The sequence below is a fragment of the Oncorhynchus mykiss genome, chromosome 24, assembly GCF_057628025.1.
Source record: "Oncorhynchus mykiss isolate SJ-2025 chromosome 24, ASM5762802v1, whole genome shotgun sequence".
NCBI lineage: Eukaryota > Metazoa > Chordata > Actinopteri > Salmoniformes > Salmonidae > Oncorhynchus > Oncorhynchus mykiss.
Window position 1 is genome coordinate 24,306,803 of NC_143045.1, and position 16,671 is coordinate 24,323,473.

A 16,671-nucleotide genomic window follows, 5' to 3' on the forward strand; every position below is an offset into this window, starting at 1 on the left:
TCCAGTTCTCCTGAACTACGGCTGGTTGGATTGCTACTAAGGTACTACTAACTAAGTACTACTACTATTGATAATAAGATTTAGTTCTATATCAAATCAAAGTTTATTTGTCACGTGCGCCAAATATAACAGGTGAAATGCTTACTTACAGGCTCTAACCAATAGTGCAAAAAAGGTGTTTGGTGAAAAATAGGTAAGTAAAGAAATAAAACAACCGTAAAAAGACAGGCTATGTACAGCAGCGAGGGTATAAAAGTAGCGAGGCTACATACAGACACCGGTTAGTCAGGGTGATTGAGGTAGTATGTACATGTAGATATCGTGATTGCCTCAGAGAGGCTTCTGCCTACATACAGACTCAAATCATTGGCCACTTTAATAAATGGATCACTAGTCACTTTAAATAATGCCACTTTAGTAATGTTTACATTAACAGTTGTTTTGAGCGTGGCAGAAATCATACATTATTGAAAGCATGTCCAATTTTGAATGTTTATAATTTCAAACTAGGTAAAGAGACCCTTAATATTAGACTAGGGACCACACTGCCACTCCACTGAATAGCAGGATAATGATTGCTTTGCAATGCTTGCAATTAGACACTGATTCATTTCAAACCACTCATTGTTGAATTTGCGATTTTCCAACTTGTTGTGAAATGTTTATGTCCAATGGCCGATGAGCGCTGATACGTTTTATCTATAATTTCTCTTCATTATTTATTTATTTTGAAAAAAAATGTTTACCCCTTTTTTCTCCCCAATTGGTAGTAGTCTTGTCTCATTGCTGCAACTCCCATAACATAACCCAACAAAGCACAATGCACATCAATGTGTCTGAGGAAACACTGTACACCTGGCAACCTGGTCAGCATGCACTGCACCCAGCCAGCCACAGGAGTCACTAGTGCACGATGAGACAAGGATATCGCTGCTTGCCAAACCCTCCCTAACCCGGACAATGCTGGGCCAATTGTGCATGGGCCTCCCAGTCGCGGCCAGCTTCGACAGAGCCTGGGCTCAAACCCAGAATCTCTGGTGGCACAGCTAGCACTGTGATGCAGTGCCTTAGACCATTGCGCCACACAGGAGGACCATAATTATTTATCTTCAAATGACAATGATTAAAAAGGATTTGAAAAAATCTGTAGTTCTGCCCCTGAACAAGGCAGTTAACCCACAGTTCCTAGGCTGTCATTGTAAATAAGAATTTGTTCTTAACTGACTAGTCTAATAAAATAATAAATAGTAGTAGTATCTTAGCAGCAATCCAGCCAGCTGTAGTTCAGGCGAACATGTATCACCCAGTAGTACTCACTCTGCCTTGGACCATCTGAGAAGTAAAGGTAACCTATAGGATAATAAAATGGCTTTATCAGTAAAAGAAAGTTGTGCTGAAGGCTTTATAAACTCATGTATGTAATAAAAATGAATATAGTTTTACAGTATATACTGTTTTATAGTTTTTTTAAAATGTGAATCACAAGTTTATTTGGCTTACCCCAGACGGGATTGAGCTACTGCTGGTGGTAAGCGTACCTCAGGTTAGGAATACCTGCTCCAAGCTCATCATTAAGCTTGAGGCCCTGGGTCATCAACCCTTTGTGCAATTCGGTCCTGGACTTTCTGACGGGCCGCCCCAGGTGGGGAAGGAAGGAAACAACATCTCCACGTCGCTGATCCTCAACACTGGGGCCCCACAAGGGTGCGTGCTCAGCCCCCTCCTGTACTCCCTGTTCACCCATGACTGCGTGGCCATGCACGCCTCCAACTCAATAGTCAGGAAAACAACCTCTCACTCAACGTCAACAAAAGGAGATGATCGTGGACTTCAGGAAACAGCAGAGGGAGCAACCCTCTATCCAAATCGACAGGAAAGCAGTGGAGAACTTGGGAAGTTAAGTTCCTCGGCGTACACATCACAGACAAACTGAAATGGTCCACCCACACAGACAGTGTGGTGAAGAAGGAAGGCGCAACAGTGCCTCTTCAACCTCAGGAGGCTGAAAAGTTTGGCTTGTCACCTAAAACCATGACAAACTTTTATAGATGCACAATTGAGACATCCTTTTGGACTGTATCACCGCCTGGTACTTCAACTGTATCGCCCTCAACCGCAAGGCTCTCCAGAGGGTAACCTATAAAAATTGGCTTTATCAGTAAAAAAAAGTTGTGCTGAATGCTTTATTAACTCATGTATGTAATAATAACAAATACAGTTTTACAGTAAGTGATCATCAAAGTTCTGAAAGACAGCATCCACTTTGGAGTCAATGCCTGGAAAATCCTGAGTTACGGATTGGGGATATCCATAGTGCATTTGGCATCTTGCCTCATCAAAGCTGAAACATAATATCAAATTATTTTATTTAGATTTTTTTATAAATATAATGATGCATATTATCATACAGAAAAATGCATGACGTATCAATTATTGGTGTCTAATTAAACCATGTTCCAAACACCTCCAGTATTTGTTGCCCACAAATAAGGTTTTCCCTTAGTCACTGATGAGTGGAAGCCAAAGTTTGCTTTGGATAGCCAGGGAGGATCGTCTTTGCATAAGCCCTTATTCCCCAGTATTTGTCACCTGTGGAAATATGAGAAGTAAATACTGTTTGTACGAGAGAGAGTTTGAGAGTGGGAGTACACAAATCATTAGCTGTCATGTTTACGGATATCTTTAAGATAACACACATCACATAAACATACCAATAGTATTCAATAAAGATGGTAATAAAAAACACATACTGTGAACAGAATTATTCTATAGAAATGCTGTCAATGTGTTTCATGACCATTCAGGGCTTGGACCCCATGTCTGTCATCATCAGGCAGTGTGAATCCATTGGTGTTGACATACTGATAGGTGGGGAACATCAGAGCTCCCCGGTCCCTGGAGTGGTTCAGCCTCAGAGGATGACCAAACTCATGGGCAGCCACCAACAGCAGATTCACTCCTGAGTACAACATTACATGTGTGTGTTGAATCAGTGAATCGGGCTACACTATGTCTTAAATAGAGTTGTGTGTTCAGATGGCCACCCCTCTGGCTCAGTGTCCAGGTTTTATCGTCATCAAAGTGTGTGTCCCCACCTTGGTTCAGTCCAGGGGAGTTGGAATGGGCTAAGACAGCATTTGGCCCATCAAAAGGATAGAAGTCTGTATGATCTGTGTTGAGACAAGCAAGATTTAAGACGTTCATCAGTAGTGTAGTGATGGTATTGAGTCAATACCATTGTCATAGTCCATACTCACATCCACCCTTGAAGAGGATCATGACGTTGACAGTGTCAGTGTAGATCTGTTTGAAGTCCAGGGGGATCACATCACTGTAGATCTAGAAGGCCTGGGCTATAGTTGCATCTACGTACATCACTGCCTCGGGTCTGGTGTGTACTGAGTGATTTTGTCAAACACAAGTCATTCAGCACTCACTCATTGACATTACCTGACAAGTAAAAGGGACCCGTTTTACTCCTGCAGTGCAGGCATTGCACAATGACCCAGGCTGGGCAACAACGGATTTGACATTTTTAACAGATGATCAACAATGAACCATGAATACCATATTATTTTCCTTGATTATAGCTGTCAAACGTAATGCATTTTAAAAGAAGTCAAAGTGCTCATCTACAGTCAGAGCTTTCACTACACCTGTAGGTAACAGTGTTCTTCTCCCATTTTGGTTTCCTGTGGAGTGTTCATATCTGCTGATGTCAGACACTCCACATCTGGACTCCTTCATCACCTCCAGAGTGTTTTTGTCCAGAACCCCAGTGACCTCCAGGCCAAAGAGTGCCTGGATGGCCTCCAGGCTCTTGTTGAAGTCTGGCTTGATAATACTCTGGGAAGTTGAGTTTGTCAACCCCACATCTGTGTACTATTGAGACAGATAGTCCTGGCGTTGGAGGAGGATTAGAGACAACATTTTAAACAATCGGTTTTCTCATGCCTATTACGACTCTCATGCGAAACAGTACAAGCATAACAAGTAGGCTAACTTGTATTTTCCCGCCTTATTCTGAGATAATACTGACGATACGGGTAGCAATATACTGAGCCATGTGATGCAATTCTTCAGATAAATTACCTCATCGACTGTCTTGTCGTCCTCTGATGATGTTTGGACCTCTGGAGCACTGGCGGGGGCAGCCTAACACAGACCAAAACAGGCCAGAAACAGGACCGCGGAACCCGTATAAAGACAATTTCCAAACCTGTGGTAATGCAGAGGGGAGACTCCCTCTCTTTCTCTATCACTCTGCCCTGTCCAAATTCTCTTTTGAATGATCCCTAACAGTCTGGGGTGTACATGGTTCCATTCAGAACATGAGTGAGATGCCAAGGTAAGCTTTGTGCTCTTGAACATTACTGTAAACTTTTGGACAAACCCCTATCCTCAAGGAAGAGGGAGAGTTCTCCTGATAACATTGTTGGAGGTGGTGTGTAGAGTTTTGGGTGATTGTTAGGGTGAGGTTTAGGCATGCTGTAGGTACACATAAGTTGTAAGGATAAAACAGTGGTTAGTTTGAATATCTTTGATCAGTCAAGCACATTTATTAACAATCAAACTTCAAAATACATTTCAAAGCATAACATGTTACTACATTATAATACAATTAATTCATTTGTAATTTCTGTTCTGTACCCATACAGTAAGTTACCACAAGGATTTAAGTGAAATGGCCTTGAAGATGGTTGCTTGATGATGCAATTTCACTTCTTGCAACACTTTCATCAACATTCAGCTAGTGAATTATCTTGGTTCATGCTAGATGGTACTTAGATACTGCATATTAATCTTACTCAATACAAGATTCAATTAATCCGATTTAAAATATCAAATAAATAAACTACTTTGAACAGCAATTCTTGATATTTGCATCAAAGCTACAAAAGACGTGTTTGTGCCGGAACAATAAACCGATTGCTACGTATAAAATCTGGCATACTCATATCCCTAAGGTATACTTCAGGATATGTTCAATTGATTGAGCAGGTACACTCTTGTCAGATGTTCTTTCCAAGTTGGGCTAGGTCGGTAACAAGCTTTGTAACAGAGACAGGTAGCCTAGCGGTTAGAGCGTTAGGCCAGATACCAAAAGGTCGCTGGTTCATAGCCCCGACCCAAATTGGTGAAACAGATCTGTCGATGTGCCCTTGAGCAATGTACTTAAATCGAATTGCTTATGTAAGTTGCTCTGTATAAGAGTGTCTGTAGGTAGGGTCACATCTAGTGTCTTTGACAGATATGTTAGCAGTCCAGCCATGCATTGGCTAGGAGTCGATTCAGCACCTGGTTCTGTCTGTAGTCATAGTTGTATGCCTTTGTTCCACTGAAGAGATATATAGTACCTGTTGATGAGAAATGTGATAATGTTTTGTTAAAGGGGGCCTAGTAATCAAGGTAACACAAAAGTGTCATGATATTATAATGTATGCAATTTAAGTCAAGGTGACATGGTGAAGTGTTTTATGGCTACCTTGTAACTCAAATGCAGCATCAACACTCCTCCCAATACCTGGCCAGTCTGTTTGGATGTTTCTTGGAAATCCTGGATCCATCCTACGCCTGTGTTCATCGTATCTGTACAATAGATAACAAATAAACATTGAACTTATAAATAAATGACGGATAGCTTATGTGCAGTTCCTTTCTAACAAATGTCTCATTGTTAAACACTAGATGGCAGGCTTTGCCTCTCAGGTGCTGGAATGCCTATTCATCAAAACATTGCTACAGTGAAAACATACTGCTCCTACCTAAACAGTGGACTTTGGAACAGTATATTTTCTGCAACATAATATTGTATTATACATTTACCAAAAAACATTTTGTTAGAGGATGTTTACCTATAGTAATCGTGTCCTATGAAAAAGAAGGTTTTTCCATATTCACTGATATGAACAGCAGCGTCAATGTTCCTTACTCTGGCTGGGAATCCATAGTCATGTATGGAGCCAAAGTGGCTTTTCATCTTAAGCTGTCGAACCACCCAGTACTTAGGACCTGAAACACAGGGCACGTTTACTGCATCTGGAACCCTATGAAAACATACAACAAGAACTGCCAGATGCCAATGAGCTTTGAGAGTTTCTTGCATGAAGTGCGACAATTTTGACGCAGGGCTATAATTTAGGTCCAGTGGTTCTTTGAAACAACGTTCTGTTTCAAATCTAGCCCTGTCATGCTACGAAAGCCTAAGTGAGGCCTTTGAGACGATCAGGCAGCACATTACCTGTGAAGACATATGCCACGCCTTTGGCAGGGATGTCATAGGCTGCGTCCACAGGAGAGTTTATGCTGGGGAGGTATGTGCTGCTGGGGCCCTCTCTCAGGCGGTTCCAGTATGTCGTCCATGTTGTCCTCAACCACATGTACCTGGAGGAAAACAAACCGCTGTGTTGGGGCAAATAAGAACCTATACTATAAAAATGATATTGCATAATTCAAAACTCCTTTACCTGTTTTTAAAGAACATAATTTCCTTCCCGAACACTGCCACTGCATCAACAGAAAAGTTGGGATCGCACTTCTTAGGAAGGTTTGGTGGATCCTGTTTTCTGACTGGCTTGCCTTGGAAATAAAAGCAAAGTCTCCAATGTTTAGATAGAAATCTACCCAAAAATGTACCACGTGATAATTATGTTATTGCTCATTTCTACTTACCATACAGCGCCTGGATTCCCAGTGCGTCATCTTGTGGAAGTGTGTACTCTGCTCCAATGTAATAATTGTAGTTGGGGTACATGAGAGATGAGGGGTCTTTGGAATGGGAGAGGCCCAGGGAGTGGCCTAACTCATGAGCCGCAACAGTGAACAGGTTATAACCTAAAACAGCATCCAATAAGAAAATGTATATTTGTCTACAAACATATTTTGAATCCTAATTCATTGTGTTTTAAAAAATAAATTCAGATCATGTTATGCTTATAACAGTGGTCCTACCTAGCTTGGAATGCCCCATCGTCCAGATTTCGTCCTCGTCAAAGTGCACATCTCCCCCCATGTCCTCCCCTGGTGCGAAGGCGTGGGCCAGAACACCCTTGGGGCCGTCAAAGGGAAAGAAGTCTCCGTGAGCTAGGATGGATGGAGCGAGATGGATTATCATGCATGTACCTGGAAACTGGTTCCAATAAGTATATAATTATAGCACAATTAAAACCTCACATGCAGCCACATACATTCTCTACCACCTCTATTAGAAAATACGCTCAACTGAACGGAGAATGATTCAGGGTCAGAATACTTTTTTTTGCGAAGGAGAGGATGATGTCTGCCTTGTCGTGATTGACCTTGATGAACTTCAGTGGGGCCGCGTCACTCCAGATCTTCAAGGCCAAACGGAAGGAAGTATCCACCTCCTCCTGTGTAAGGTCAGGGGTGTACTGATCAATCCTGCAGGTCATTGGCACACAGACAACACAGAAAAACATGAAGCAGCCTGAAAGAAAGCATAAAAAACTTGTCTAGTTAGATCCAGTGAGCTGGTAATCTATTGGCAGCTGTCTGGTTTTAAAAGGGAAAGGGGGGTACCTTGTCAGTTAAACAACTGAATGCATTCAACTGAAATGTGTCTTCCACATTTAACCGCTCTAAATCAGAGAGATGCGGGGGGGGGGGGGCATAATCGACATCGATGTCTTCGGTGCCTCTGGAACTGCCTTGCTCAGGGGCAAAACGACAGATTTTTACCTCGCCAGCTTGGGGATTCAACCAGCAACCTTTTGGTTACTGGCCCAATGCTTGAACCACTATACAATTCAGTGATGAAACAAAACTGTGATCTTATGATGAAACATGGTTCATTTTGGGGATTATGTCATTCCTTTTATACACAGTGTACAAAACAGAAACACCTTCCTAATATTGAGTTGTACCCCATTTTTCCCTCAGAACAGCCTCAATTCATTGGGCTGTGGACTCTACAAGGTGTCGAAAGCATTTCACAGGGATGCGGGCCCATGTTGACTCCAAATTTTCCCACAGTTGTGTCAAGTTGGCTGGATGTCCTTTGGGTGGTGGACTATTCTTGATACACATGGGAAACTGTTGAGCATAATCCAGAAGCGTTGCAGTTCTTGAAACACTCAAACTGGTGTGCGTGGCACCTACTACCATACCCCGTTCAAAGGCACTTAAATCTTTTGTCTTGCACATTCACGCTTTGAATGGTACACATAAACAATCCATGTCTCACTTGTCTCAAGGCTTAAAATCCTTCTTTAACCTGTTTCCTCCTCTTCATCTACTCTGAGTGAAGTGGATTTAACAAGTGACATCAGTATCATAGCTATCATAGCTTTCACCTGGATTCTCCTGGTCAGTCTATGTCATGAAAAGAGCAGGTGTTCCTAATGTTTACTACACTCAGTGTAATTCCCTGCAGTTAAAACATTTGAAAGTCTGTTTTAGGAAGTAATATCTATATTCTGACAGATATTTTGAATATCAATAGAGCAAATCCCAAAAGATGAAATGTATTTATTTTATCTTTATTTTTTCCAGTCAGGTCTATTAAGAACAAATTGTTATTTACAATGACGGCCTGGCTAGAGGCAAAAGGCATCCTGTGTGGCAGGGGCAGGGGATAAAAAAAATGGTACAACAAGATGGATAACACAGATGGAAGACAATTGTCAGCAAAAAATAAGACATTGTGACCGACAACCGATACTAGACAGATAACAGATAATAATATGCACCTGTATGTGATGGTGGAATTCTTCCACTTGATCTGGTCAGGGTAAAAGCTGTAGTTTTCCATGTCAGGCACTCCACACCTATGCTTCCTCATCACAGAGAGTGTCTGGAGGTCCAGTCTGCCAGTCTGCTTCAGACTGAAGAAACCCTGCATCTCCCTGATCTTTTCCCCCAGGGCTGAGTTGGCGGTGGCCCTCCTATTACGGGGCTGGGGGCCACTGCTGGGGCTCATGTGGTAGAACCTCCTCAGGTAACCCTATCATACAGCTGGTTACTAACCAAACTTCCACTGATAGCAGGTCACTTCTCTTATAAGGACAAATAAGTCTTATTTGTCCTAAAGTAGGCACAACTTTAAGTTGTCCAGAAGACGACAGATTTTGCTTGACCTAAAGTGGTCTTAACATTAAGTTGTTCTAAAGTGCACCTCATAAATGTACTCAACATTTACCATTGAAAAACAGACAATAACTAGAATACCAATACCTGGGAAAATAGTCAAAACACAATCAATGTATTCCAATACAGTTTTTTTTCTAGAGATAGGATTTTCCAGACGATTTTCTAAAGAGTGGATGAAGACACAAACCTCAGCCAGTTCCAAGTCCTCAAGCCTTGGCCATTGTTCCTTAGAGATAGGTAAAGTCCACAACAGGTCTGTGAGCACTAGAAAGCACAGCACTTGGATCCAGGGCCAGAGCCACTCCATCTTTAAATGAACAAGCTCTTTACAGTCCATGACTTTATAGATAAGAGCATGCTTAAGGTCTGTGGTGAATCACATGGTTTCCAAGCCCTCAATCCTGCAGTTGCAGCAGTTCTACCTGCACCTATTACCATGAGGTGTGTGGTAAGAATAATTACTCTATGGAAAACCCTGAACTATATCTTGTTTACCTCAATCCAGCTCTTAAGAGTGTGAAACGGGATAAAGGGATGTCCTATAGCCCTACCTGTCAACACTGGGCTTGTTACTTTGGTTACCAAGTATATTGTTTCCTGCTTTTGCAAGTCAATAGTCTTTCTAATATTTCCAAAATGTCCAAATGACATATGGCCTTATTTTGGCCATGATTTTTAAACAACAACTGTATTAGACTAGAGTTATTTGGACTAAGTTTACTATACTGGAGTTATTTGGCTGAACTGTTGAATTGCACGTGTCAAATAGGCAGTGTTGTCCTCCCTTAGTCGTAATGTGTCAATTGGCACACAGCTCCAATAAAATAGATACTCTCGGTCTGGTTTGATAGCTTCATTACAATCTCAACCGTACTTGTAGATGTCTGAAATGAAATATGTGATTTAGGAAATGTTTATGAAATTAGCCATAGAAACTCACCCACTAATTTCTGCCTGATGTGCTGGGAGCATGTTGGTATTATGTAACACATTCCTTTCTCACGGTATTGATTCATGAAACTGAAAATATTACCAAAATGTTTTCCTTACAGGCAACCCAAAACATTGGACTGAACTCAACATGTTAGAAGTATGCAAACAGTTTTATACAGCTTTGCATAGCCTTTATTGCATTTTGGACACAAACATTTCATTTCCCATTAAATGTTTTTGGTCACTTCATATCAAAATCCTTCAGCATCTGAGCTAGGTATTTGCTTTCTCAGTTCCAACAACTTGTTTCTGGGTATAATCGTACTTATGAACTTGTTGTCCAACGAAGAAGTAGATAAAGTCTTGGATAAACAAAAATGTAACAATTAAAAGGAGTTTTACAAAATGAAATGTTCAAATTGAGCTGGCATGGCCTTTGTTGTTGTGATATAATAGTAGCTTACCATCTTTGTAGACAGCTGCATCGATAGTAGTATTGAGCCATGGGAAGTCAGTGATGTACAGTGGGTATCCAGTATCCATAACTCTTTGTTTTTCATTATAACTGATAATAAATATATATAAATAAAGTACCAGTCAAAAGTTTGAATACACCTTCTCATTCAAGGGCTTTTCTTTATTTTGACAATTTCCTATAGTGTAGAATAATAGTGAAGACATCAAAACTATGAAATAACATATATGGAATAATTTAGTAAACAAAAAAGTGTTAAATAAATCTAAATGTATTTTATATTTGAGATTCTTGAAAGTAGCCACCCTTTGCCTTGATGACAGCTTTGCCCACTCTTGGCATTCTCTCAACCAGATTCATGAGGTAGTCACCTGGAATGCCTTTCAATTAATAGGTGTGCCTTGTGGAATTCATATCAATCTTAACGCGTTTGAGACAATCAGTTGTGTTGTGACAAGGTAGATGTGGTATACAGAAGATAGCCCTATTTGGCAAAAGACCAAGTCCATATTATTGCAAGAACAACTCAAATAAGCAAGGAGAAATGACAGTCCCTCATTAATTTAAGACATGAAGGTCAGTCAATCCATAACATTTCAATAACTTTGAAAGTTTCTTCAATTGCTGTTGCAAAGACCATCAAGCACTATGATGAAACTATCTCTCATGAGGACCGCCACAGGAAAGGAAGACCCAGAGTTACCTCTGCTCCAGAGGATAAGTTCATTAGAGTTACCAGCCTCAGAAATTGCAGCCCAAATAAATGCTTCACAGAGTTCAAGTATCAAACACATCTCAACATCAACTGTTCAGAGGAGAATGCGTGAATTAAACATTCATGGTTGAATTGCTGCAAAGAAACCACTATTAAAGGACACTAATAAGAAGAGGAGACTTGCTTGGGCCAAGAAACAGGAGCAATGGACATTAGACCGGTGGAAATCTGGTTCTAAACGCTGTGTCTTTGTGAGACGCAGAGTAGGTGAACGGATGATATCCGCATATGTGGTTCCCACCATGAAGCATGGAGGAGGAGATGGGATGGTGCCAGGTCTCTGACCTCCTCCCTATAAGCTGTCTCATCGTTGTCGTTGATCAGGCCTACTTGTGTCGTCAGCAAACTTAATGCCGGTGTTGGAGTCGTGCTTTGTCACGCAGTCGTGGGTGAACAGGGATTACAGGAAGGTACTAAGCACGCCTCCCTGAGTGGCCCCAGTGTTGAGGGTCAGCGTGGCAAATGTGTTGCTGCCTACCCTTACCACCTGGGTATGGCTTGTCAGAAAGTCCAGGATTCAGTTGCAGAGGGAGGTGTTTAGTCCCAGTGTCCTTAGCTTAGTGATGAGCTTTGTGGGCACTATGGTGTTGAAAGCTAAGCTATAATCAATGAACAACATTCTCACATAGGTGTTCCTTTTGTCCAGATGGGAAAGGGCAGTGTGGAGTGCGATTGAGCTTGCGTCATCTGTGGATCTGTTGGGGGGGTATGTGAATTGGAGTGGGTCTAGCATTTACGGCATGATGGTGTTGATGTGAGCCATGACCAGCTTTTCAAAGCACTACATGGCTACTGACGTGAAGTTTAAAATGTCAGTGAAGACACTTGACAGTTAGTCGGCGTATGCTTTGAGTACACGTCCTGGCAATCCATCTGGCCCCTCGGCTTTGTGAATGTTGACCTGTTTAAAGGTCTTGCTCACATCGGCTACAGAGAGCGTGATCTCACAGTCGTCCGGAACAACTGGTTCTCTCATGCATGGTTCAGTGTTGCTTCCCTCAAAGCGAGTACAAAAGGTATTTAGCTCGTTTGGTAGGCTCGCGTCACTGGGCAGCTCGAAGTTGGGTTTCCCTTTGTAGTCCGTAATATTTTTCGAGCCCTGCTACATCCGACGAGCGGTTTAGGAGGATTCAATCTTAGTCCTGTATTGACGGTTTGTCTGTTTGATATTTAGTCTGAGGGCATAACAGGGCTTCTTATAAGTGTCCGGATAGGTTTCCGGCTCCTTGAAAGCGACAGCTCTAGCCTTTAGCTCTGTGCGGATATTGCCTGTAATCCATGGCTTTCATTTGGGAAATGTATGTACGGTCACTGTGGGGACAACGTCATCGATGCACTTATTGATGAAGCCGGTGACTGAGGTGGTATACTCCTCAATACCATTGGATGAATCCCGGAACATATTCCAGTCTGTATCATTGCAAAAATAGTCCTGCATTCATGTCATCTGACCACTTCCATATTGATTGAGTCACTGGTACTTCCTGCTTTACTGAGTGATTGAGTCACTGGTACTTTCCTGTTTTTGCTTTTAAGCAGGTATCAGGAGGATAGAATTATGGTCAGATTTGCCAAGTGGAGTGCGATGGAGAACTTTGTATGAGTCTCTGTGTGTGGTGTAAAGGTGGTCTGGAGTTTTTTATCCTCTGGTTGCACATGTGACAACCTGCATTATTAAAAGCCACGGCCACTAGGAGCCCCGCTTCAGGATGAGCATTTTCTTGTTTGCCTATGGCCGTATACAGCTCGTTAAGTGCCTTCTTAGTGCCAGCATCGGTTTGTAGTGGTAAATAGACGGCTACGAATAATATGGATCTTTGTAGATAGCGTAGTCTACAGTTTATCATGAGGTAGTCTACCTCAGTCTAGTAATACTATGAGACTTCTTTAATATTAGACATAGCGCACCAGCAGTTATTGACAAATAGACACACCCCCACCCCTTTTCTTAGCAAACGTAGCTGCTCTGTCCTGCAGATGCACAGAGAAGCCAGCCAGCTCTTCATTATCTGTGTCGTCGTTCAGCCACATCTCTGAGATTTGTAAGATATTACAGTTTTTAATGCCCCATTGGTAGGATAGTCTCAATCGTAGATCGTCCAGTTTGTTTTCCAATGATTGCATGTTGGCCAATAATACGGAGGGTAGTGGTGGTTTATCTACTTGTCTGCAAATTCTTACAAGGCAACCCGCACTCCTCCCACTTTTCCTCCATGTTTTCTTCAGGCTGTGGACTATGATTTGGGCCTTGTAGTTACACCAGCCTTTGCTTTGAATCCCCCTCGTGTCCATCTCAGGCGTTCAGCGTCGCTGGCCTTCTAGCTGCTGCTGAACCTGCTGCTGGCAAACACCCTTCAATCATCAACCCCGGAATTGTCTCGTCATCATTACACACACCTGGTTCCAATCCCGACTCTATCACTGTATATACAGTGCCTTGCGAAAGTATTCGGCCCCCTTGAACTTTGCGACCTTTTGCCACATTTCAGGCTCCAAACAAAAAGATATAAAACTGTATTTTTTTGTGAAGAATCAACAACAAGTGGGACACAATCATGAAGTGGAACGACATTTATTGGATATTTCAAACTTTTTTAACAAATCAAAAACTAAAAAAATTATTCAGCCCCCTTAAGTTAATACTTTGTAGCGCCACCTTTTGCTGCGATTACAGCTGTAAGTCGCTTGGGGTATGTCTCTATCAGTTTTGCACATCGAGAGACTGACATTTTTTCCCATTCCTCCTTGCAAAACAGCTCGAGCTCAGTGAGGTTGGATGGAGAGCATTTGTGAACAGCAGTTTTCAGTTCTTTCCACAGATTCTCGATTGGATTCAGGTCTGGACTTTGACTTGGCCATTCTAACACCTGGATATGTTTATTTTTGAACCATTCCATTGTAGATTTTGCTTTATGTTTTGGATCATTGTCTTGTTGGAAGACACATCTCCGTCCCAGTCTCAGGTCTTTTGCAGACTCCATCAGGTTTTATTCCAGAATGGTCCTGTATTTGGCTCCATCCATCTTCCCATCAATTTTAACCATCTTCCCTGTCCCTGCTGAAGAAAAGCAGGCACAAACCGTGATGCTGCCACCACCATGTTTGACAGTGGGGATGGTGTGTTCAGGGTGATGAGCTGTGTTGCTTTTACGCCAAACATAACGTTTTGCATTGTTGCCAAAAAGTTCAATTTTGGTTTCATCTGACCAGAGCACCTTCTTCCACATGTTTGGTGTGTCTCCCAGGTGGCTTGTGGCAAACTTTAAACGACAATTTTTATGGATATCTTTAAGAAATGGCTTTCTTCTTGCCACTCTTCCATAAAGGCCAGATTTGTGCAATATACGACTGATTGTTGTCCTATGGACAGAGTCTCCCACCTCAGCTGTAGATCTCTGCAGTTCATCCAGAGTGATCATGGGCATCTTGGCTGCATCTCTGATCAGTCTTCTCCTTGTATGAGCTGAAAGTTTAGAGGGACGGCCAGGTCTTGGTAGATTTGCAGTGGTCTGATACTCCTTCCATTTCAATATTATTGCTTGCACAGTGCTCCTTGGGATGTTTAAAGCTTGGGAAATCTTTTTGTATCCAAATCCGGCTTTAAACTTCTTCACAACAGTATCTCGGACCTGCCTGGTGTGTTCCTTGTTCTTCATGATGCTCTCTGCGCTTTTAACGGACCTCTTAGACTATCACAGTGCAGGTGCATTTATACGGAGACTTGATTACACACAGGTGGATTGTATTTATCATCATTAGTCATTTAGGTCAACATTGGATCATTCAGAGATCCTCACTGAACTTCTGGAGAGAGTTTGCTGCACTGAAAGTAAAGGGGCTGAATAATTTTGCACGCCCAATTTTTCAGTTTTTGATTTGTTAAAAAAGTTTGAAACATCCAATAAATGTTGTTCCACTTCATGAATGTGTCCCACTTGTTGTTGATTCTTCACAAAAAAATACAGTTTTATATCTTTATGTTTGAAGCCTGAAATGTGGCAAAAGGTTGCAAAGTTCAAGGGGGCCGAATACTTTCTCAAGGCACTGTATATACTCCCTCTGTCATTTGTCTTTGTCGGTCATTGTAAATGTTGCTTGTTTTCCTGAGAGGAATCTCTCCTACTATTTTCCTGTGTACTTTAATATTTTGCACTTTGGGTGTCGTCACGCTTTTATATATATATATATATATAAGCAGTATATCCTTAGCGTCGGACTCATTTAAATAAAACATTGTTGTCCAGTTTGAGGTGATTAATCACTGTTCTGATGTCCAGAAGCTCTTTTCAGTCATAAGAGACGCTAGCAGCAACATTATGTGCAAAATTAGTTATAAACAATGCGAAAAATCAAGCAAAATAGCACAGTTGGTTGGGAGCCCGCAAAAAGGCAGCCATCCCCTCCGGTGGCTGTATTGAATCCTGGTTCTTTGTCACGCTCATCGTAATGATTAGACCAAGGTGCAGCGTGGTAGGCTTACATTTTCCTTTTAATAAATGAACACCGAACAAAAACAACAAAATCAATGAACGAAACGTGAAACTATACAAATAGTGCTGACAGGCAACTAAACATAGACAAGATCCCGCAAACACAAATGAGTAAATGGCTACCTAAATATGATCCCCAATCAGAGACAACGATAAACAGCTGCCTCTGATTGGGAACCATATCAGGCCACCATAGAAATACAAAAACACCTAGATGACCCACCCAAGTCACTATCACGCCCCAACCAACACAGAGAATAAACAGCTTACTATGGTGAGGGCGTGACAGTACCCCCCCCCCCCAATGGTGTGGACTCCGACCGCAGAATCTGACTCAATAGGGGAGGTTCCGGGTGGGCATCTATGATGGATGACACAGGACGTCGGGGGCGGCTTCAGTGCGGGGCGCATCACCGGAAGATCCGGACCATGGGTTGTCGCTGGAGGCACCGGACCGTGGATCGTCGCCGGAGGCTCCGAACCGTGGATCGTTGCCGGAGGCTCCGGACCGTGGATCGTTGCCGGAGGAACCGGACCGTAGATCAGCGCAGGAGGCTCTGGACTGAGAATCCCTGCTGAAGGTTCTGGACCGCCAACCGTCACTGGAGGCTCCGGAAGGTGACCGTCGCTGTAGGCTCCGGACCGCAGACAGTCGCTGGAGGTTCCGAGACCGCAGACCGTCTCAGGAGGTTCTGGACCGTGGATCGTCTTAGGAGGTTCCGGACTGTGGACCGTCTCAGGAGGTTACGGACTGTGAAACGTTGCCGGAAGCTCTGGACTGGGAACTGTCGCTGGAAGCTCTGGACCGGAACTGTTGCAGGAAGCTCTGGACTGGGAACTGCCGCCAGAAGCTCTGGACTGGGAACTGTCGCCGGAAGCTCTGGACTTTG

General features: G+C 42.6%; 1 protein-coding gene across 1 annotated transcript in view; it reads right to left on the bottom strand.

Annotated features, from left to right (window-relative positions):
• mmp20a (matrix metallopeptidase 20a (enamelysin)) overlaps positions 1 to 9,415 on the bottom strand; it is a 39,857-nt gene extending 30,442 nt beyond the window's left edge. Inside the window, 17 exon segments of the mRNA XM_090218074.1 lie at positions 1,304 to 1,350; positions 2,798 to 2,959; positions 3,045 to 3,170; positions 3,258 to 3,398; positions 3,655 to 3,699; positions 3,702 to 3,900; positions 4,093 to 4,155; positions 5,299 to 5,357; positions 5,486 to 5,589; positions 5,856 to 6,012; positions 6,242 to 6,384; positions 6,468 to 6,579; positions 6,673 to 6,834; positions 6,952 to 7,083; positions 7,253 to 7,401; positions 8,709 to 8,962; positions 9,296 to 9,415. Coding sequence (XP_090074200.1) covers positions 1,304 to 1,350; positions 2,798 to 2,959; positions 3,045 to 3,170; positions 3,258 to 3,398; positions 3,655 to 3,699; positions 3,702 to 3,900; positions 4,093 to 4,155; positions 5,299 to 5,357; positions 5,486 to 5,589; positions 5,856 to 6,012; positions 6,242 to 6,384; positions 6,468 to 6,579; positions 6,673 to 6,834; positions 6,952 to 7,083; positions 7,253 to 7,401; positions 8,709 to 8,962; positions 9,296 to 9,415 — 2,175 coding nt within the window.
• Between the last annotated feature and the right edge of the window lie 7,256 nt (positions 9,416 to 16,671).